Source organism: Asparagus officinalis, chromosome 1 (assembly GCF_001876935.1).
Source record: "Asparagus officinalis chromosome 1, Aspof.V1, whole genome shotgun sequence".
In the NCBI taxonomy this organism is placed as follows: domain Eukaryota; kingdom Viridiplantae; phylum Streptophyta; class Magnoliopsida; order Asparagales; family Asparagaceae; genus Asparagus; species Asparagus officinalis.
Window position 1 is genome coordinate 109,467,480 of NC_033794.1, and position 22,903 is coordinate 109,490,382.

Here is a 22,903-nt window from a genome sequence, read left to right on the forward strand (position 1 = left end):
ATCTAATGCAAAAAATTGATATAAACGCGATATTGTATCCACGATCTCAACTGGAGGAGTGAGATATAGGGTATAGGGTTTACAAAGTTGGCATAAATGTGAAAATATGCTAGTGTTTATATAACTAGTCTGCTGTCCGTGCAAAGCGGGTTTTTTTTTTTTTGCTACAGTAATCCCGCCTTTTTAACATCTCCTGTTTTGAATTTTCTGGGGATGCTACAGTATCCCGCTCTGCTACAGTACCTTTTAAATGCTGCAGTATACCCGTGTGCTACAGTAATATTTTTAATTAATTATCTGCTACAGTAACATTTCCTGTATCATGAACAGTAACTCTCTGGTTCTCCCTTTTGTATAAAGGAATAGATTATATAATTTATATCATACTTGTCAATTGTCAATATATGTGAAGTGAACATTTGTCAAAATTATTTATATAATGGATTATTTAGTATTAGTCCCTCAAATGTTCAATAATTCTATATATGTTTCCTCATTACTTTAAAATTGCTCCGAAGCCCTTCAAATCTTAAGAGTCTTGTAATGTGGTCCCTCAATCACTGAAATCCCTATCAAGTAATGGTTTTCTAAACGTTGGGTTTTGGAGGAAAACATAAATTGAGAGATATTTTGATCATTTGATGAACTTTAGCAATGTTAAAGGAATTTACTGAAGATTTGAGGGACTAACATAAAATTTGGCTAACTTACGCTTAGATACCTTAAAGTTTTAGTAATCTTACACTTAAGTCATTCTTATTTTAAGCCGAGCAGGAAAAAAAATTGCCCCAAAGTATTTTAAGTGTTGTAAATGAATGTTGGATAGTTAAAAAGAACTCAAACGATACTGGCTTTTCTCTATGTATCCAAGAATATCACATAACTGAGGGTATTTAAGTGATGCCATTTACACCTAATGGTGTACGCAACATTAGATAACCAATAGGGCACCGACGTGCAACGTTGGGTAAACAAGAATGCACCAACGTGCAACATTTTGAAGCTTCGAGACATTTATCTGTAACACTTGAAATGCACCATTTTAAGGTAAAGGGTATTAAAGTGCAAGGTTGGTGAAATTATATGGCATTTAAGTGCAGTGAGCCATGAAATTATGAAGCTTTCAGGGACTAGCATCTAACTTTGGTATTTCATTGAGACCATCCAAGGATCTCAAAATCCACATCCCCCCTTTTCCTCTCTCAATTGGCTAAAAATGATCCACAGCGCCAAAATGGCAGTAGCCACACAGAGCTCAGTTCTCTTCTTCTCTTCTCATGAAATCTGATCCCATTTAGGGTCAGGGTTTCGTCTTCTTATAAAAAAAAAAAACATCTTCAATGTCTCGTTCCTTTGCTCCCCCTCTGCCTTCAATTAAACCAACGCTCTCTGATTCCAACAGTAGGCGCTTCTTCACCAACAAGATTTCCTCCCATGGTGAGTTTACTTAACAATTTCTCTTTTTTCTCAATTCGTTTAGTTAAAAATGCGATTTTTTTTGTTGAAAGGAAGCAAAGGTGGGATTTTGAGGAGGGGTTTGGTGTCAAAAGGGGTAGCTTTCGCGGTGTTTTCTTCTTTGGTGACTGCAGATCCAGTTCGAGGTACTCAATCTCCTTTTATGGTATTTGCGCACTTAAATTGCTTTTGTAAACAATGATATCTAATTTTCTCCCTCTTTTTTCAAATTCTTGGGAATTTGTGATAAGTTGAACAAGTGAAAAAAGGAGTTAAAACTATTCGGTTTTAGATATCCGTCCCTATCTTTCATGGTTTTAAATTAGTATCCCTCACCAAATCATTGCCTTTACTATTTTGTCTCCCAATTGACACGAGTTACTCCAAATTAGGGCCAGTTTGGTATTGCTTTTTGTTAGGGTGCTTCTGCTTAATTTTTATAAAAAAGCAGTGAATAACAATGTTTGGTAAAAAAAACATATTTTGCATGTTTGTTGAAACTGTTGCTTTTTTAAGCGGGTGCTTTTAGAAGCAATCTGAGAGCTTTAAAAGTTATACCCTTTAGCTTTTGACATTATTGCCTCAGCTATCTTATAAATATATTGTCCATTTTGATAGCTAATATTATGTCTATTTTTGTCATTTTCACATGTAGTGATCTTTATGCACATTTTTACCAAAACCCTTATTGCTTTTGGAAGTAATTTATGGCATATGATTATCAAACAACTATTTTCAACAGCTTACATAAGTTGCTTGTATAAGCTGCTTATATAAGCAACTTATCATAAGCTCCAGCAATTCCAAACTGGCCATTCTATTAATTTTTTCAGACCAATTAAGTAACTCTAGTTAGTTTAGCACCTAATATAACATGGATGACCAATTAAGAGGGTGTTTGAGGGACTTATTGATAGAAGCTATAAGTTAGGTTAGCTTTCTTTCACGTTTGGATTTTATGATAAAAATTATATGGGTAAAATAGTAATTTTTTTGGTAAAACCTACCTTATTTAGGTCAGCTTATAAGCTATTCTTAAAAAGCTAGTATACCAACTTTTTAAAATATGGACTATAAGCTAACTTATGTGGGATTTTGCCAAACAGATAGGTATGGAAAAACTAGCTTAAAAACTACTTTGCCAAAAAATAAGCTCCCTAAACACCATATGATCTTACACTCACTTATTTCATTCCTCCATATTTATAGGATTAAGAGGAAAAGAGTTGTTGGCAAAATAGGTTAGAGGACGAAGATAACCATTTTGAGAATAAGAAAGCAATTGGATGTGGATTTTTAACAGGTTTGGTTTTAGAATTGGGAATGGATTTGGATGTTAACTTAGTATAGCTTGAAGAACATGTTAAAAGCTAAGTTTGATGGTATATTCTCCCAATCCAAAAGGCAGCTTTATCGCAATGACTAGTTGTAAATAACTTGTATGAATTGGGGACTAAATAAAAATTTCAATGATTTGAATGGGTAATTTAAAATATGAAAGATTTAAGGAACCAATATCTGGATAAACAAAAATTTTCACTAAAAACAAACCTCTTAAATAGTGATCTATATACAATATTGAATTATTGTGAAACAATCTACATAACGAAGTAATAAACCTGTGTACATTACATGATATGCTAGTGTATATGCACATACTAGTATATTACGTGAGCATACAAATTAGCAATGCTAACTTTATTTTTGAACTTTGAGAATTTGGCTCTGTAAGTTATTTGGTACATTTGTAGGAATGGAAAGGTTAGCATTTAAGCCAGAGGGTTATAAATTTTGGACCTGGAAAGGTCACAAAATACATTATGTTGAAGAAGGAAATGGGCTTCCAGTTGTTCTTATTCACGGATTTGGTGCTTCAGCATTTCATTGGAGGTTAGCATATCTTTCAAACTTTTTTCATTTTATGGATATTACATTTACGGATGCAAAAGCATGTATTTAAGTTAGATAATCCATATACTAATTGATGGTTAGAGAATGAGATATTGTTTTATGTCATATATGATGTGTCCTTCTACCATCCAATTTAATTTCAAAATACTTCACATCATTATTTGGATAAAAACACTGTTGACATGTCTAATATGTTTTGTATTGTTTCAATAATCCTTGTTAATGTTCATTGTTGATTGCTAATAGAGTACTATAACAGGCAGCGAAAAGGTTGCATAACATTTGAAGTGGACTTTTATCGTGGAATTAATGTTACCCTATTAGCTTCTTGAGTTCTTTTAGTACTGTTTTTATCATATTTTGTTCAGTAATTGAACTTCGACAACTGGTTGTGAGGACGATAACTAGAATTTGAACTCCCACTGAAATTTCGAGATTTATCATGCCCTGGCTTCTTGTAATTGATCTTAGTAATTTAGTTGGTATTAATCATTAATTGTGCAGAATAAATGTAACATCGAATTTAAGAGCTATGCTTCTTAACTGATGATGCTTTTGATATTCTTCTTGAACATCAACACCAGCAAGGTCCCCAGGTTATCACTCTTTCATAGCCATCAAACAAATATCTATATCCTATGAACACTGAGGAATATTATATGATTAAGAACATGAGTCCACATTTTCCGGCTTCTACTTTGTAATTTGCAATGTTTTTCGGTATTTTGTGTCATGTTTTTCCAGGTCATTATTGGATTGTCTATTATTCTTGCACACTGTCTAACATCCATATGAGCTTTTCCGAATCATTTATCATAGCTTTAGTAAACCTTTTTCTTTTTGCATGCCCTTATTGATCCTATAAATTTTCTATTTCAAGTAGGGTGCATAGAAGATAACCTCCCTAATCTATGCCTTCAGTAACACTTATCAACCTTATCACCCATCAATTCATAGGGAGACACATTATCTACGATATAGTCTTCTCAAAATGCCAAACCAAGGATGGTAAGTGTTGCTGAAGATGTAGATGAGCGTGGTTTATCAGCAGTTTACCCTTTTATGTATAGACTGCTCAATGGTATTGATTATCTCAACTGATGCCTTCTAAAATATTTTCATGGTATTATTTGCAGGTACAACATTCCTGAGTTGGCAAAAAAGTACAAGGTATATGCTATAGACTTGCTTGGATTTGGTTGGAGCGAGAAAGCCCTTGTTGAATATGATGCCACTGTGTGGAAGGACCAAGTATCTGATTTCATGAAAGAAGTTGTTAAAGAACCAGCAATCTTAGTTGGAAACAGGTGAATACGTCTGACTAATAGTAATTTTTTGTTCATACTGTTTTAACTATATTTGGAGACATTAAGCGAGCCTTACACATAGGTTGAGAATTAAATTACCCCAAAAACATAATTTATTAGGTATTATTTCCATCTAAGAAAGTGTTATTTGCATATAGATCCCTGTACTTTCGCTCAATTGTGGACAGACCCTCTATAGTTCTATTGTTGTAGGTAGACCCCTAAGCGATTTTTTGACTCTTTTTACCCTCAGAGATAGGGAATTCTTTTTTGACAAGTAGACTCCAGTGGGTAAAAGAATAAAAAAAATTCACTCATGGGTGTATCCACAACTAGGTGACAGTATAAGGGGCAAATTGCAACAATTGAACTACAGGAGGTCTTCTGCAATTGGGCAGCAGTACAGGGGTCTATGCACAATTAACCCCTTAATCTATTACCCTTTTTTATTTTTTTTTGATATGCTAATATATGGACACATGAATGTCCAACAATCTTCCCATGTGTTTGTTAGTAAATGTTAATCATCCACAATAACCATAGGCCCTTCAGCTCTAATACTGTCGTTAAATTGTGGAGAAATCAGGTTTCATGAGAAATTATATGCACCTCAAACAAAGGTTGAAAAAAAACAATTAATCCAAAAACTTCAGCTATTAGGAATCGGTCCCAACTTTCCTTATAAGTCCGTTATTTTTGGCTAATCCAATTCACACTTGCTCTTCAGCCTTGGAGGCTTCACAGCTTTGTTAACAGCAGCAGCACTGCCTCAGCAAGTTCTTGGAGTTGCGCTATTAAACTCTGCAGGACAATTTTCAAATCCAAACGCACAGATTAAGGCCAAAGATGAAGAATCGGTTATAAAGAAGCTCATAATCAACCCGCTGAAGGAAGTGTTCCAAAGAATTGTTCTTGGATTTCTTTTCTGGCAAGCAAAGCAACCTGCACGCATCAAATCAGTGTTAAACAGTGTATGATACTCTTTCACTAAGGTGGCGTTTGGTTGTTTGCAACTGGAGTTGCAATGCAAGTGTCACTTGCATGCAACTGAGACGTTGCAACTCTTCTTACATGCAACTACAATTGCAATTGTTTGGTTTAAAATTTAAATTTTACAACTTATAGTTGCAGCTGTTTGATTATGCTTATAACTTAACATATGCAACTCATAAAATATTTTTAAAAAATAATATTTTTTAAAAAGTAATATATTTTAAAAAAATAATATATTTAAAAAAAATAATATATTTAAAAATAATAATATATTTTAAAAAAATAATTTATTTTTAAAAAATAATTTATTTTTAAAAAATAATTTATATATATTAATAAAAAATATATTATTCAAAAAATATATTATTTTAGAAAAATAATAGTATTCCTGGAAAATTTTATTTTTCAAAAAATATATTATTTTAGAAAAAATATATTATTCAAAAAATATATTATTTTAAAAATATATTATTTTTTAAAATATATTATTTTAAAAAATAATATATTATTTTAAAGATAATATATTACTTTAAAAACTAACATATTATTTTGAAGAAATTATTATAATAATAATTATTTTAAAAGATTAATGTTGTTTTTTTTAAAAAAAGTTTTTGAAGAAATTATTATAATAAGAATTATTTAAAAGATTATTTTAAACCTTTAATGAATTTATTTTTGAAATATTAAGTAATGATTTTGATTTTAATAAATTTAGGTCAGTTGCAACTAAGTTGCAACTATGACTTGCGGCCATTTTTGACGTAAGTTATATGTTGCAACTAAGGGTTGTTTTACAACTGTGGTTGCAATTGCAACTGTGAGTTGCAGCAAAACAAACACATGCAACTGGTCAAATTGGACCTAGTTGCATGCAACTGGAGTTGCAACCACTCCAGTTGCAGCCTACCAAACAGCCCCTAATGAGCGTATTCCTTTAAGGCCAAATGACGTGCAAAATTTATTGGAGTCGAAAGTTTCTTTAACAAAGTTAATTTACACATTGAAATCAAGGGTAAATTTCATAAGAAGCGCTAAACTGTGGGAATTTTGCACAAACCCTCCTGAACTTTATAAACTAAAGAAAGACCCTGAACTAGTCACGCCTAAGTACGGTGACTCACAACAATTACTTTAAATTGTCATTACCCCTATCTACTAAATATAACTTCTATATTACCCTTTTCGAGCAAGGACAGGTGAAAAGTGAAATGGGTAGGTTAGATTTTTCACTCTACCCATTAACACTGTTTACAAGAATTTTCATTACTTTAGGAAATTTTAAAATTTGGAACGCTCATGAGACTTTTCTTTAATTTACAAAGCTCGGGATTTCTTCTAGTACTTTATAAAGTATAATAAGTATGGAAACACAGTTTGGATATCACTTGCTTGAATGAACCAAAGGTGCTGTAGTCCCTGAATAAATATATCTTTGACTCAAATTAATATCACTTGCTTGAATAAACCAAAGGTGCTGTAGTCCCTGAATAAATATATCTTTGACTCAAATTAACTATCATATCTACTAACTGAAATTAATCTTGCTTATCCTAAGGTCATGCATAATCTTTCTCCCTTTCGATTCAATACCGAAAAAAAGAAAACTTTACCCGAATACTTCTTTACAATGTGAATTTGGTTTTGAGACTTCAAAAGAGCTTAGTGCATTGATAGTTTTACTCCATTTCATGAGTCAAATACAAATATGACAAAGAGGGAAGCAGAGCTTCTCCATATGAGAATTAAGGAATGCACTTCACTTACCATAGAATCTGCTTTTCCCCCCTCCTTTTCTTTTCTGACAAGTATCATATTCTATGCTCCAGGTATACATAAATCCCTCCAATGTAGATGAATATCTTGTAGAATCAATTATGAAACCTGCAACTGACCCCAACGCTGGAGAAGTCTATTACCGGTAAGTTCCTATATTCAACCTTTTTTCCGCTCAGGAAATTAGGGCCTTAACCCCTATAATTACTATAAGGGTGAAAGAGCCTATTAAAAAAAGGGCTAATTGCAGATAAGACCGCCTGTACTATTGCCTAATTGCGAGTAGACCCCTGTAGTTCTATCGTTGCGAAGAGATCCCCTCTACTATTGCCAAATTGAGGATGGACTCTGTGAATTTTTTTGACTATTTTATGCTCAGGAGGCCTATTTGTCAAAAAAACCATTTTCTCTTTATTTGAGGGTAAAAAGAGTCAAGAATCCACTCAGGGGTCTATATTTGCAACAATAGAACTACAAGGGGTCCGTCTGCAATTAACCCTACAAAAAATGGTAACATGGGCATAGCTTTCTACTGAGAAATGCAATAAAACATCATAAAGTTACATTTACTTATCAAAACACAAACAAAAATTCTGCAAGTCTGGCTGAGTTGCTTATGATTTCTGTTAAAAAAATCGGAAGTTAGAAGAGGATGATTCCATGTAGACCTTCTTGCCCCTTTGTTTTGTGCAGACTGATGAGTAGATTTATGACAAACCAAACCAAATACACACTTGATAGCCTCCTGAGCAAGCTCTCATGCCCTTTATTATTACTATGGGGTGATTTAGACCCTTGGGTTGGCCCGGGCAAAGCTGCACGTATCAAAGAGTTCTATCCGAAGACTTCTGTTGTGAATTTGCAAGCAGGGCATTGTCCTCATGATGAGGTTCCTGAGCTCGCCAACAAAGCTTTATTAGACTGGTTATCATCTTTAGAATAAAGTTTGAGTTGATATAATTACACAGAGAATTGATGTTTTAAAGATATTGTTCATATGATACAGCATGCTTATCTCTTGTAAGTAGCATGTACATAAGAAATTTTGTGATTGATTTGAATCTTATGTAATCCTCAAGATCTTTTCTGTGAATTTTTCAACTAAAGTTTAAGTTGATTTAATTACGCAGGGAATTAATGTTTTGTATGATTTTGTTTATATACTATAGCATATGCATCTCTTGTCAATCTATCATGTACATAACAAATTTTTTTGATTGATTTGAATCTTACTTAACTCTCAAAGATATTTTTTCTGTGATATTGCTGTGCTCATTGCTTGAAACTGCTCCTTGCACTGCTTGAATCTATTGGATGAAAATAGGAAGTTTTGAGGTATAAGTGTTAGTATTTGTTTGTAAAAACAAGATAGCCCACATTACATATTTGAGCAATCTTTAAGAGGTTTGAAAGCATTTAATGATCAATGAGATTTGATAAATGGATCAAAGTATAGGCTTCTAAACCCGTGTGCAGGTAGCGCGAATAATGCGTGATTTTGACAAGTGATAAGTGACTTTTTAGTATATATATATATATTTTGAGTACATTATTTTTTACTGTTATTTTGAATTTTCGAATTTATCAAAATATGAATAGCAAGTGATTGTTGAAAAGTGTCTGTTTCTTTTCAATAGGTGTTTTGAAAAATTATGACTGCTGAAAGCACCTTTTCAAACCTATAAATAATTTATGATTTCAGATATCTTCACTTCACTTCATTCTCAAAACTTCTCTCAAAAAGATTTGCAATACTACAAACTTGTTTCACAAAGAGTTGGTGAAAATTCTAGATTTGCTTGTTGGAATTTTTAATTTTTTTGTTATATCCTAAAAATAAAATTTGCATTAACTCGAAGCAAATTTGAATATCAAGTGGGGCAAATATTTTTTGAAGAAAAGTGTTTTGCACCTCAAAATTTTTGTCTTTTTTTAATTTTACTAACAATAAGCTTAGCTCTATAAATATTTTTCTAAGATTACGTGGGACTGTTGGCTTTTTTCCCTTATTATTTCTTTTATGATTGTAAGTTTATCCTCCCATGAGTTTAAAGTGAACTTATTTTTGTTGTGCGCAGCGGAAATTTCGGCAGAGTTTCTGGTGCACAATAAGAGAGAAAGATCGATAAGAATTCCCGTCTCACCAAGGAGACAAGAATCTGAAGCGGATATCTCAACAAAGTGAGATATCGGCTCTTCCTCTCATCAGTTCTAGGACTGAACTGTCGAGGGATCCTAAAAACTATTACAATAGCCACAAACTCAAACAATCAATTTTACGTGGTTCGGTAAGCTGCCTACGTCCACGAGGCAAGGAGGGGGAGATCTACTATTAGAAAGAAAAAGAATACAAATAGGTTTACAACTCTCACAATTAAACCCTCAATCTAATCTCTTTCTTCCTCTACTCAGTTGTTTTTCTTCTCTGTCGAAAAGAGACTCACAGCCGCCGTCCTAGCACAGCCGCCCAAACCTCCTTCTGCTCCTCGGTTTGCACGCCGTTTTCCCCCCAGCTTTCGCACTTTTCACCAAGCCCTCTGCCCAACCCTAAACCCTAGACTACAAAGAGATTTATATAGTTGCAGCAAAAAAAAACTATCGGGTGGGCCTTTCAAACTTAGCTGCATTTCTTCACGCGGTTTGATAACGTGGTCCCCACATCCAAGCTTCGCACACGCCAACCAAAGCTTCTCACGCGTCTTGTTGCTGGCCCACAAGCCTCACGTCCCTTTCATTCACAATTCTCCACCTCGGTGAAGTTTTCTCAAAACTGAGCCGACACCAACCAAACCAAATGTCTCACTTGTTGTGTCCAGTACACCGTGAAACAATTCACGACAACAGACTCAATCCATAACAAGTCGAGAACCCAAATGAGAATGCAAACACTCTCCCAAATGTCGATGTCTACTCACCAAATCGATCTCACCCCCATCAAAATCCAACCCGGCTGCATCGTAAAGACTGTTAGATATAGGTGCCCTGCAGGCAATAATTGTATATTGTAACAGGACCTATATGAATATAATATCCTTGTTCAAAATAATAGTATGCTATTTTGGTCAGATTTATCTGGTAGTTTTATATTCAGATAAAGTCCTTAGAATGATACTAGACTATCAGACATTACGGATATGATCGTAATGAAGAGATCTGATTTGTCGCTAACGTATATTCTAAAATGTTCCTAGTCGATGAAGTGATGTAATGGGACATGATCACTTTGGTAAGACTAGTGTATACTTTATTTCTCCTTTGGAAGGATGATGATCCATCTCTTAGATCATTGATGTGAGACATCAAGATATAGTATACAGGTGACTCATTAGTGAATGAGTTGACTGAACGACTCACTGAGAACATCTAGTTGGTAATTATACTTAACTGTCAAATAGAAGTTCTCAAGTGATATAGTACATAGTAGTCTCATGACCTGAGGCATGAGTGCAATATCTTATATGTCAGTAAAGATGTATTTAGACTTTTACCTAACCACAGTTCTTATTGAATTGTGCATAACGGTTCTTGTTGGGTACATCCCGAGACATAAGTAGATATTGAGATGCCAAGAAGGGATTCGTCTCTCCCAGTATAGGGAGATGCCAAGATGGGATTCGTCTCTCCCAGTATAGGGGGTTGATGTCATAAGATTGTTTGATATAACTATAACCTGAAAATCCTTGGCCAAGGTAAATAAGATAAACTGATTGTCAGTTTGATCTTATAGGTTATGAGTTTAATATCAACAAACACTAATTGAGCAATTAGGGTTTGACAGTTTTCCATACCCTAGGCTTAATAGTTTGACATGGTTTGACGAAGAGACCGGACTGTACGGCATTATCACTGAGTGGTCCTGATATAATTGTGTTAGCATCTTGCAGACATTTATCACAACTTATACCCGGGTAGTCTTCATGTGTAGCTAGCACCTCTGTTGTACTTGTGGATATGATCCACTGCCGAGTTCTTAAGTTGGGCCCTAGAGTCACACCAAGCGCGTACTTGAATCCTATGAAACACAATTTATAGAGTGATGCGTATGATTGATACGCATATATGATTTTATCGGATACACATAAACAGTTATGTATATCGATAAAATCGGAATGCTATGTGCTTAGGAAATAAATTCTAGTATTTTTCCTATAAAGTTAACTTTTAGTCAACTAGTTGACTTTTTGGTCAACAGTTGACTTTTGGTCAACTCATTGACTTTTTGGTCATATGATGACTTATTAATCAATGATTGGAAAATTACAAAATATCGTATTTATGAAATACAATATTGATTTGGTATTCTCATTTATGAAATACACATACCATGTATAATGAGTCATGAGATGAGTCATTTAGTGGTATGGTTTGAGCACATGGTTTATTAGCACATGGTTTTGAAATGTAATGATTCATAAGATGATTCATTGCATGACTCACTTGATTAATCATTAATTTTTGATGATTCATTGCATGACTCATAGGATGAGTCATTCATATCATGAACACATTTCACTCTATAAATATGAGCTCTCTTTCTTATGGAAAGGTTAATGAAAAATTGGCTAAGTGGTTTTTCCATAAGAGAATAAAAGAGAGCTCTCCTCTTACTAATCTTTAGCAATCTTTGAGCAAGAGGAAGTAGTAGGATTTTAAGAACCCCGGGGTGGATATCTTGCCTTGTGTCTTAAGAAGACTCCCATTTTATCAAGCTCACTTGAAGACTTGGAGATCCACTACAAGGAGATTTTCTACTACAAGGAGCAAGAGCTAGGGGTTATTCGATCTTCCATCGAATCACGCTACGAAAGTATGACTTTCTAACTCTTGTATGCTCACTTAATAATAAGGATCATGTTAGATTTAATTAGACGATCCATATGAATATTTCATGCTCTCTACATGCTTAGTATTTTTGTACATACATGTCTTCCGCTGTGTATTATGCATGTAGACATAGCACGATTTCCTTCATGGTATCAGAGCTATGGTTCCATCTAATTGAATCTTAACATGTACATCTAACTCATGGAGGACCTTGTTCTTGCTTCTAATTTCTAGTTTACATGAAACTAGTTAATTAATTCAAGTTATTCTCCACCCGCTGTGATACCTCTAAGGTCTGTCCAAAACTCTCCACCTGCTGAGAGTCAATTGGCTTCCTCATCGAAACCTCAACCAAAGTGATACTACCAGACCTATCTTCCAATGGAGTTTTACCTCCAATCACAGCAGTTGACAACTCTTTAATAGGATGACCCAAATATGTCGAAGCCTCTGTCCAGAAACTCTTCTGCAAACCATTGCTCGACCCCAAACACCGATCCTCCTCCAGAAAGGCACGGTTCTCCAAATTTGTCACCTTATCTATTTGCCCTAAGATTTTCTTTCCAACGAAGTGTCTCGCAATGCCGTGAGCTCGGCTCCAATGCAGAAACAGGTCCATCTTGTACCTCCGACCAGAATGGAGTACCTTCACCTTTCTGCCAATATCACACTTCTTCAATCTGTTAGAGACTACTAGGACTTTCTCCAAAGGGGATTTGGTTACAACCCAAACACGCCTAGAACAGCCACCAACAAAGAAAACCAAACGCCTATTACCTACCAATGATGCCCCCTTGGAAGGCCCCCAAACATCCACGTGAACTCCTCCAGAACGACCCTTAGCACGGTGAATAGAGGTGCCACACTTCACATCGGTCTTCTTGCTCACATCAACATGTTCACTGGACTTCAAACTGCAGGTCTTTGCACCCTCTTTCAATCTATGCGAGGAATCAATACTGGAATGGCCAAGCCCCAAATGCCGCAGTCTAGTCGAATCAACAGAAGTCGTCAGCTCTCCACCTGCCACTATTCCTCCAGTCAAGTAATACAGGTTATTTCTCCTGACGCCCTTCATCAAAATACGAGAGTCTCTCGCAATCTCGAGAACCATGTCCTCAACACGAACCTTCAGACCCTCTCCAACCAAAGCTCCAATCGAGATTAAGTTCTTCCTCAAAGAAGGAACATATCTCACATTGTTTAACTCTCTAACAGTCCCGTCAAACATCTTTATGCGAATTCTTCCTATCCCAAGGATCTGGCATGCACGGTTATCAGCCATGTACACCACACCACTATCCACCAGCTTCTCAAAACTGGAGAACCATTCCCTTCTAGGACACACATGATAGGTCGCACCACTATCCAACATCCATTCAGATTCCTCCGAATAGCTATCTGTAGGACTGATAGAAAGCGAATAAATAGAAGAGTCAGAATTATTACCATCCGATACGATGTTTGCTTCTAATGATGGTTGCTTCCCTTTTCCCTTCAGTTTATTCTTCATCCATTTGTCGAGCTTTGGACAGTCTTTCTTCCAATGATCAGTCTCCTTGCACCAAGCACACTGATCTTTTCCAATTGTAGGATGCCCTATTCTAGACTGTGACATCCAATTCTTTCGGTTTGGACCCTTCCCTCTTGCGACCAACGCCTCCGCTACCGGCTCAACCGAAGCCTCCTTATCCTTTTTTCGAAGCTGATAATTCACAAGTGCAGCGGTGACCTCACTATACGAAAGAGATGCCTTCCCATTAATCAGAGTAAGAACGAAGGTCTCATATTCCTCGTCGGGCAAGGAACTCAACAACAGCAACGCCTTGTCCTCATCTTCAATCTTGACATCCACATTCGCCAAATCCGCAAGAAGCTTTGTGTAGTGGTTCATGTGATCTCTAATGGAGGTTCCCTTCTTCAACTGGAAACGATAAAGTCTCCTCTTCAAATGCAAGCGATTTTCCACACTCTTGGTCAAATACTTGCTTTCGAGAATCTCCCAAATCTTCTTCGCAGAAGTCTCATTCATCACATCATATTTTAGATCTTGAGTCAAACAAGACCTTGATTCATCTTCTTCCAAACCTTCTCTTTAATCTCATCTGGCTTGCCATCTAACTCCAAGGTATCCTCCAAATTCTGCGCGTTCAGCGCATCCAAAACCTCGCATCTCCATAATCCAAAGTTGTTTGTGCCATTAAATTTCTCCACATCTATCTTCATAGAATGGATATTCAGACTTTGAATGGTCTTCGCGCCAGAAGCACCGCCCTCGACACCCGAAGCACCTTCTTTCCCCGACATCTTACGTACCAACGAACAAAGGATAGATCAAAACTAAAAAGATAGAGTCTTTACCAAAAGATCCCACCTTTATCACCAACGAAGCCCTAAACGAGCCTCCAAATTGATCTACTCCTCCAACCAAACCCTAGATCTGGAATCTGGGCTCTGATACCACTTGTTGTGCACAGCGAAAATTTCGACAGAGTTTCTGATGCACAATAAGAGAGAAAGATCGATAAGAATTTCCGTCTCACCAAGGAGACAAGAATCTGAAGCGGATATCTCAACAAAGTGAGATATCGGCTCTTCCTCTCATCAGTTCTAGGACTGACCTGTCGAGAGATCCTAAAAACTATTACAATAGCCACAAACTCAAATAATCAATTTTACGTGGTTCGGCAAGCTGCCTACGTCCACGGGGCAAGGAGGGGGAGATCTACTATTAGAAAGAAAAAGAATACAAATAGGTTTACAACTCTCACAATTAAACCCTCAATCTAATCTCTTTCTTCCTCTGCTCAGTTGTTTTTCTTCTCTGTCGAAAAGAGACTCACAGCCGCCGTCCTAGCACAGCCGCCCAAACCTCCTTCTGCTCCTCGGTTTGCACGCCGCTTTTCCCCCAGCTTTCGCACTTTTCACCAAGCCCTCTGCCCAACCCTAAACCCTAGACTACAAGGAGATTTATATAGTTGCAGCAAAAAACTATCGGGTGGGCCTTTCAAACTTAGCTGCATTTCTTCACGCGGTTTGATAACGTGGTCCCCACATCCAAGCTTCGCACACGCCAACCAAAGCTCCTCACACGTCTTGTTGCTGGCCCACAAGCCTCATGTCCCTTTCATTCACAATTTTCACTTCGGCACCCAAAGTTCACCTTTTTTCCCACTTTAATACTTGGATATCCTAAAGTATTTTTCAAGCATTTACATATCTTGAAGTTTCACTCTTACTTTACTTTGACACCCTAAAATCTTTTTTAACACTTTGATACCCGAAGCGTCCATCTCATTTTGCCTTATGACCTAGAGGTCACAAGTTTGAATATAGGAAACAACTTCTCTGCAAAGCCAAGGTAAGACTGCTTATATCTAACCCCAAAGCCCACAATGGTGGGAACCTTGTATATTGGGTAACCTTTTACCCTCATTCTTAAATTTGTACCACGTCCTTAGTATGTGAATACATTTAGATTCTTTTTACCCAGGTGGTAAGCATATCATACAGATTTAATGGAAAATTCAATTGAATGTGGACAATGGTAGAGGCTGAAATTTTAGTATATCAAAGTGAATTGAGATTGAAACTTTGAGTATCAAGGCAAAAAAATTGTGAACTTTGGGATACTAGAGTGAAAATAAGCTTTTTAAAGTATTATAAGTAACGAGAACATTTCTTGGATCTCGCATGGGGTAGAACGCTAGGAGTTAGAAACCAAAAGCTAGTTTCTTTTAAATAGCTATAATTACTTGTTTGTTTTCTTTTTCTTCCTGCATGTTTACATGTGGTCAGTCTTGAGAAAAATCAAATTTTCATGACAACCAGATGAAATTTTCAATGAGTGACGCACATAAGATTTTGGCCAACTTGATGTTTATCCACGAGCATCCTTCAAAATACTACAGTCGTACTCTACTCGTATCATGGCCACGTTCATCCATGCAAAATCAACAGTCAAAGTATTTGTCTGCGTACTTTTCTGAAATTAATTCAATGCCTTCTAGAGTATCTCGTGTCGTTAATGTTAACGTCCACTATTTCCAATTCCGGAAAGAGAAGAAAAAGTCAACGAGTTGATAGCGGTTCGTTAGATACTACTAGAATCCATTAATGCTTTGTTTTAGCATTATCCTAGCTAGAAAATGGTTTTACCTATGATCACGTCCTCATCCATCCCCACCTAGCCAGCTACCCTCACCTAGGCCTGTCCATCCGGGCCGGCCCGGCCTGGCCCGGCCCGGAAATCCGGGCCCGGGCCCGACCGGGTCGGGTTCCCGGTCGGCCCGGGTTTTTTCTTTTTTTTTTAAAATTTTTTCCCAAATTTTTAAATTTTATTTAAGTTTTAAATTATAAAAAAATCAAAAAAATAATAGTAAAATAATAATTTTATTAATCACTTAAAATAACATAAATTACAAATAAAAAATTATAAAAATAAATTCTTTATTAATAATTAATAAATCATTTACAAATTACAAGTATAAATTTATTTTGGAATTCATCGTATCACAATAGATAAGTACATCCCACCTAGGTTTTTTTAAATTTCTTTTCTTTTTATTTTTGATAAAAAATGCTAAAAATTAGTTTAATATTATTATATTTTATATAATTATGTATTAGTATATACTTCTAAATTATTATGTAACTATATATTATATATACATATATTATATGTAAATATATTGTATATATTTATAAGTTATAATTTAAGAGAGAGAGAGAATCGCATAAGTAACCCTGTAGCCGTTGCTCGTTGGGCCAATGGGGAAGTAACCGTTGTAATATACTATACTTATATACTAAGAGAGAGAGTATACACACACACATATATAAAAGAGTATACTTATATAATAGGGAGTATACATATATAAGAGAGAGTATACTTATATATACATATATACTAAGAGAGAGAGTATATTAGTATATATATATATATATATACACATATATTATACATATATAAGAGAGTGTATACTAATATATACTTATATAAGAGAGAGTATACATATATAAGAGAGAGTATACTTATATATACATATATACTAAAAGAGAGAGTATATATATACATACATACATACATTATACATATATAAAAGAGAGTATTCTTATATATATATATATATATACTTATATAAGAGAAAGTATACTTATATATACTTACATAAGAGAGAGTATACTTATATATACTTATATACTAAGAGAGAGTATATATATACACACATATGACATATTATACATATATAGAAATATGTTATATATACATATATTATACATATATAAAAATATATTATATATACATATATTATACATATTATATATATTTATATATACATATATAATATAATACATAAAAATAAAAAATAAAAAATAAAAAATAAAAAAAACTACTATTCCGGGCAGGGCCGAGCTCGGGCCGGGCACAAAAGAGCCGGCCCGGGCCTGGCCCGGAGCCCAGACTTGGCCCGGGTTATTCCACGGCCGAGGCCGGCGCCGGGCCGGACCACGGCCCAGGCCCGCGCCTTCGGGCGGGCCCGCAGGGCTGTTTGTTGGGACGAGCCGCTGACCTTCACCCCTCTTAAGAGAGCCGTCGACGATGCAGTTCGTATGAGCAATTTCAATATTAGCCCCTCAATTCTTTCATATTATGAGATTAGTCCCTCAAATCATTGAAACTCCCATCAGGAGTACCCCCAAATCACATAAGATCATTGAAACTCTCAGGGCCCGTTTGGAACTTTTTTTTTTACCATGAAAATAAAGGAAAGCTGTCACAGTTGTCAGAACTGTGGCAGCTTTCCACCCAAAGCTAGCTTTCCTCTTCTTTTCATCCCAAAAAACTAAAAACAAACAGCCCATCTGTCTCTCACCAAGTAACTCATGTTACCAACTGTCAGTTTTTCCTCTTTTTAGCTCGTGCCAAAATTATATTTCAGTCACAAATTAATCAATCAAATTTAATAATTATTAATTAGTAACGATGGATACGTGGTGGCGGCTAATTTAATTTGTTAATTAAATGAGCTATTACGAGATAAAACAATGAGATCAACATCTTTTGTTGTGCCTATAGCAAGGTGGGTCTTGTCACATAGCCATCTCTCCGTAGTTAATTTAGCAAAATATATAAATCGTCATTTCATATCCACTATTCCCCTAATAATTCATATATTCTTTAAAATTGATAATTTTCAAGCAGCATAGCAAATTAATTGGGTCAAAACTTAAGGGCCTGTTCGTTTGGCAAAAAAAACTGGGAAATCAAACTTTAGGAAACCTATTTCCTATTATAATTACTTTGAAGTTGTTTGGTTGGTTTAAAAAAAAGGAAATTATAGAATAGGAGATGAGATGAGATGAGTTGTCACCTTATTATTGGATGATGTGAGTGATTTTTTTAAAAACTTGTTTTGAGGTTGTTTGGTTGGTTAAAAAAATAAGGAAATGAATTGGAGGTATAATATTGGATGATGTTTTGAGGTTGTTTGTGTTTGGTTCGTTTTTAAAAATAAGAAAATAGATGAGATGAGATGAGTTGGAGGTATATTATTGGATGATGTGACATGTACTTAAGGAAATTAATTTCTTGTTTTTTTTTGAGGAAATGGGTGGAAAGGAATGTTTAATGATATGAGATGAGTTGTCACAATATTATTGGATGATGTGTGTGATTTTTAAAAATGAGATAAAATGAGATGTGATGAGTTGGATGATGTGACACATTTCTTGTGTTTGGTTTATTTTTAAAGGTAAGAAAGGAGATGAAATGAGATGAGTTGGAGGATAAAAATAATATTTTATTGGATGTTGTGAGTGAGTTTTAGGGATGGAAATGGATAAAAATATTATTTTATTGATTTCCTTGTACCGATTTCTTTTTCTTGGTTTTTAGGAAACCAACCAAACAGCCCCTAAAAAGAGAAGGAGCCACCGCTAACCGCCTTACCAATACGTTTCCGAATTGAAAGACACCGAGTAAAATCCTACCGGGCGGTGACCAGACCCCAAGCGGTTCCCTATAAATTTGATGCCTCCCCCCTCAAATACTAACACAAACGGGCCGGCATCTCTCCCTTTAGTTCGTTCGTGCGCTCGACATCATCTCCTTCAATATCCATCAATGGCGAGCAAGATTTTGATCATCGGTGGGACCGGATACATCGGCAAGTTCATCGTCGGTGCGAGCGCAAGGCTCGGTCACCCCACCTCCGCCTTGGTCAGGGATACCACCCCGTCTGACCCTGCCAAGGCGAAGCTTCTGGCAGGATTTACGAGCTCTGGCGTCAAACTTGTGAAGGTGAATATCAGGCATATTTGTCTCAATCAGCTTATTAAGGCCTTGATATTGTGCTAAAAAAAGTGTTAATCGTGAATTTGTGATTGTAGGGGGACTTGAATGACCATGAGAGCTTGGTGAAAGCTATCAAGCAAGTGGATGTTGTGATATCGACCGTTGGAGGCGAGAAGCTGGCTGATCAGACAAAGATCGTTGCTGCAATTAAAGAAGCTGGAAATGTTAAGGTTAGTCCTGTTGTTTAATTTTTTTTTCTAATATAAACACCATTAGCTATTACGACTTTATTGCAAAAAATATCGCATATAAGGAATATGAAATATGTAGAATTTGAATAGCTAGACTTATTTATACGTATAAAACTAAACGAGGCACAACGTATATCCTTAATTTCACGCTCGTAACTAGTGTCACTGACATGGTACATATCTGAACTCTCAACCATGATATATATGATTTATAGGTTAATAATTTTAATTGTCAGAGAATAAATGTGTGTCATGTCAGTGTGATGCAAAGCTAAATGCATGGAGACCGATTTACCCTATATATTAATATGATCTAACATTTTTTTGTTCATTAATCACTATGAAATTATACTCACACACGAACTCGTACGTTTTTATGCAGAGGTTTTTACCCTCTGAATTCGGGGTCGACGTGGATCGGGCACACACTGTGGAGCCAGCAAAATCCATGTTGGCGGCCAAAATCCACATCCGAAGAGCTATTGAGGCTGAGGGAATACCTTATACCTTTGTATGCTCAAACTACTTTGCAGGATATTCAATTCCAACTCTTGCTCAATCAGATTCATTTGCTCCTCCTCCTAAAGACAAACTCACCATCTTTGGTGATGGCAATGTCAAAGGTAATTAGCCTATGTACATAGTACATAGGACATATACATTCCTCCAAAGAGAGAAAGAGAGATTAAGAAAGGATTGTGTGTCACTTTGCAGTAGTACGTGGATGTTGTGTCGCTGACTTGATATACATCCAGGTCACTATAGTCTAGATCATTAATATTGCTACATTATTACTGACAACTTGGATGTGAGCCACATCAGATACATCACAACCAAAATACACCAACGCTCGTTTAGTCATACACATGCATTAGGGCTTGTGTAAATTTTCATTATCATTTACACTCCCTTAATGTTTAAATGGAGTTATCTCTTGATTATATGTGGTTATACTATAGGGCTTGTTTGTTCAACACCTTTCTCTGTCAATAGAATGGAATATTAGAGGATCTCTTCTGTGACACATTGATGACATGTGACATACATGTGAGGGTTACAAATAACACAAAAACATTGAGATGAATAACTGACTAATAACTCCTGTAATTTAGCATGTGTATCCGCTATATACCCGCAATTAACTCATAAAAACACATATCTTTGATTTGATTACTCTCATGGTCCATGCTAAACCTTTTCCCTTATTTGTTTCAGCAATTTTTGTGAATGAAGATGACATTGGAACATACACCATTAAAGCTGTGGATGATCCAAGAACACTAAACAAGATTTTGCACGTAAGGCCTGAGAGTAACATCTACACTCACAATGAGCTTATAACTTTGTACGAGCAGAAGAGTGGAAAAACCTTTGAACGAATTTACCTCACAGAGGAGGAGGTCTTAAAGAAGATAAAAGGTTGTTAATTAATTAGTAATATATTTACAAAAATGTCTATAATTTTTATTTTGTATCGAAAACTAACTCCCCCCCCCTCTATTTCTTCTTCAGAGGCTCCGTTTCCGGTTAATCTTATGATGGGGATAAATTACTCAATTCTTCTTAAGGGAGATACTGCAAATTTTGAGATTGATCCTTCTTTTGGTGTTGAAGCCACTAAGCTTTATCCTGATGTTAAGTACACTACAGTAGAGGAATATGTTAGTCGTCTTGTTTGAAGAACTCTAATGTTTTTTCAGAATAACGTGTTAGTGAGAGAGTTTAATTTGTGGTGATTTGTTTGTTGCTTGCAAAAATTTGTGCTCTTTTCTAATATGATGTATGTTTGCTTGGATTTTATTTCAGTCAAAGTTGAACAATAATTAATATTGTAACAAATATTTGTGCAACTTTTTTGCATGTTGTCCATTGCGTTCTTTGTCCTTTTTAATACCTTCATTTTTCAGTGGGCCTACGCGTTCATTTGTTATTATAATGGGCTGGGCTATTTTTGAAAAGTAGAGTTGGCTTGGCATCACAATGAATGGTTCGTAGGGAATTTCAAAGTCAAACTATTGGCTAACAGTCAAAAGAAACAATTAATAAATGGTGTTTTGTCCGTATAACCAATGTTATAATCCATTCTACATTTCGAAGATTTATATCTACCCCAAAATGGATTCCTTTAAATAAATAAAAACACAAAATGCACCATGATTTTTCTCTACCAAGTTAAGTTATTTTAGTTATAAGTCCAAAAGCTTTTTTCCCCCTAAAATCCACTCACCTTCAAAAAGGGTTTTAATCTATAAACTGAAAGTTTAACCCCTATTTATTTTTAAACACACTTCCAAAGTCATTCTTAGACTCAAAATACTATAAAAAAGTTATTTTTAAACTCACTTTATATCAAACAGTTTTATATATGATTTAAATTGCTATATTTCTTTTATAGATGATTTTTAAAGTAGGTAGTTTTTAAAAAATAAACAGGGGTAAAACTTTCGGTTTATAGGAATTTTTTTAAAGAAGTAGATGGATTTAAAAATACATGATGGTAAAACTTACTCTGTATAGCAAGTTAAAGTGATTAGGTATAATAAGTGTTGGCTTTTGTGTTTTGATGATGTTTTAACAAACAATTTACAACTAATATTATTTGTCTAGTGTTTGTGTTTTTTTATTTATTCTAGACAAACAATGTGTTGGAGTATGGATGAAATCGAGCATTCACGATCACATCAAATAGAGATTGGCGGAATATCGGTATGAAGCAATGCAATTCAAGCCAAGATCCAAGTTCAAGCGTCATCCGCAAGTTTACCAAGAAGAGCTCATTGAAGATCAAGTTGTTTGGGTAAATAGTTTAGGTTTTATATTATGTCTGTTGGTACTTTAAGCTCAATCATTTTACACACATATAAGTTTTGGTTTCTATGTATATATATATATATATATATACCAAGATCCAAGTTCAAGCGTCATCCGCAAGTTTACCAAGAAGAGCTCATTGAAGATCAAGTTGTTTGGGTAAATAGTTTAGGTTTTATATTATGTCTGTTGGTACTTTAAGCTCAATCATTTTACACACATATAAGTTTTGGTTTCTATGTATATATATATATATATATATACATATATGTGTTGGT

The 22,903-nt window shown here is 35.3% G+C and overlaps 2 protein-coding genes across 2 annotated transcripts; both read left to right on the plus strand.

Annotated features, from left to right (window-relative positions):
- Positions 1,153 to 8,576, plus strand: LOC109828933 (pheophytinase, chloroplastic). The gene is made up of 7 exons (XM_020395929.1): positions 1,153 to 1,437; positions 1,509 to 1,601; positions 3,207 to 3,345; positions 4,503 to 4,673; positions 5,401 to 5,644; positions 7,496 to 7,587; positions 8,136 to 8,576. Exons 1-7 carry the CDS (start codon positions 1,341 to 1,343, stop codon positions 8,383 to 8,385), a joined length of 1,086 nt encoding a protein of 361 aa, XP_020251518.1. The 5' UTR covers positions 1,153 to 1,340; the 3' UTR covers positions 8,386 to 8,576.
- On the plus strand, positions 19,365 to 21,555 carry LOC109843737 (isoflavone reductase-like protein). The gene is made up of 5 exons (XM_020412694.1): positions 19,365 to 19,569; positions 19,659 to 19,793; positions 20,197 to 20,437; positions 21,030 to 21,233; positions 21,327 to 21,555. Exons 1-5 carry the CDS (start codon positions 19,393 to 19,395, stop codon positions 21,491 to 21,493), a joined length of 924 nt encoding a protein of 307 aa, XP_020268283.1. The 5' UTR covers positions 19,365 to 19,392; the 3' UTR covers positions 21,494 to 21,555.

Bases quoted from the DNA above. Each gene is read 5' to 3' on its own strand.
- LOC109843737 (XM_020412694.1), top strand. From the start codon at position 19,393: ATGGCGAGCAAGATTTTGATCATCGGTGGGACCGGATACATCGGCAAG. The intron at 20,438-21,029 runs GTAATTAGCCTA...TATTTGTTTCAG, and splicing joins TGGTGATGGCAATGTCAAAG to CAATTTTTGTGAATGAAGAT. The intron at 21,234-21,326 runs GTTGTTAATTAA...TTTCTTCTTCAG, and splicing joins GGTCTTAAAGAAGATAAAAG to AGGCTCCGTTTCCGGTTAAT.
- LOC109828933 (XM_020395929.1), top strand. From the start codon at position 1,341: ATGTCTCGTTCCTTTGCTCCCCCTCTGCCTTCAATTAAACCAACGCTC. The intron at 1,602-3,206 runs GTACTCAATCTC...GTACATTTGTAG, and splicing joins GACTGCAGATCCAGTTCGAG to GAATGGAAAGGTTAGCATTT. The intron at 3,346-4,502 runs GTTAGCATATCT...TATTATTTGCAG, and splicing joins GCTTCAGCATTTCATTGGAG to GTACAACATTCCTGAGTTGG.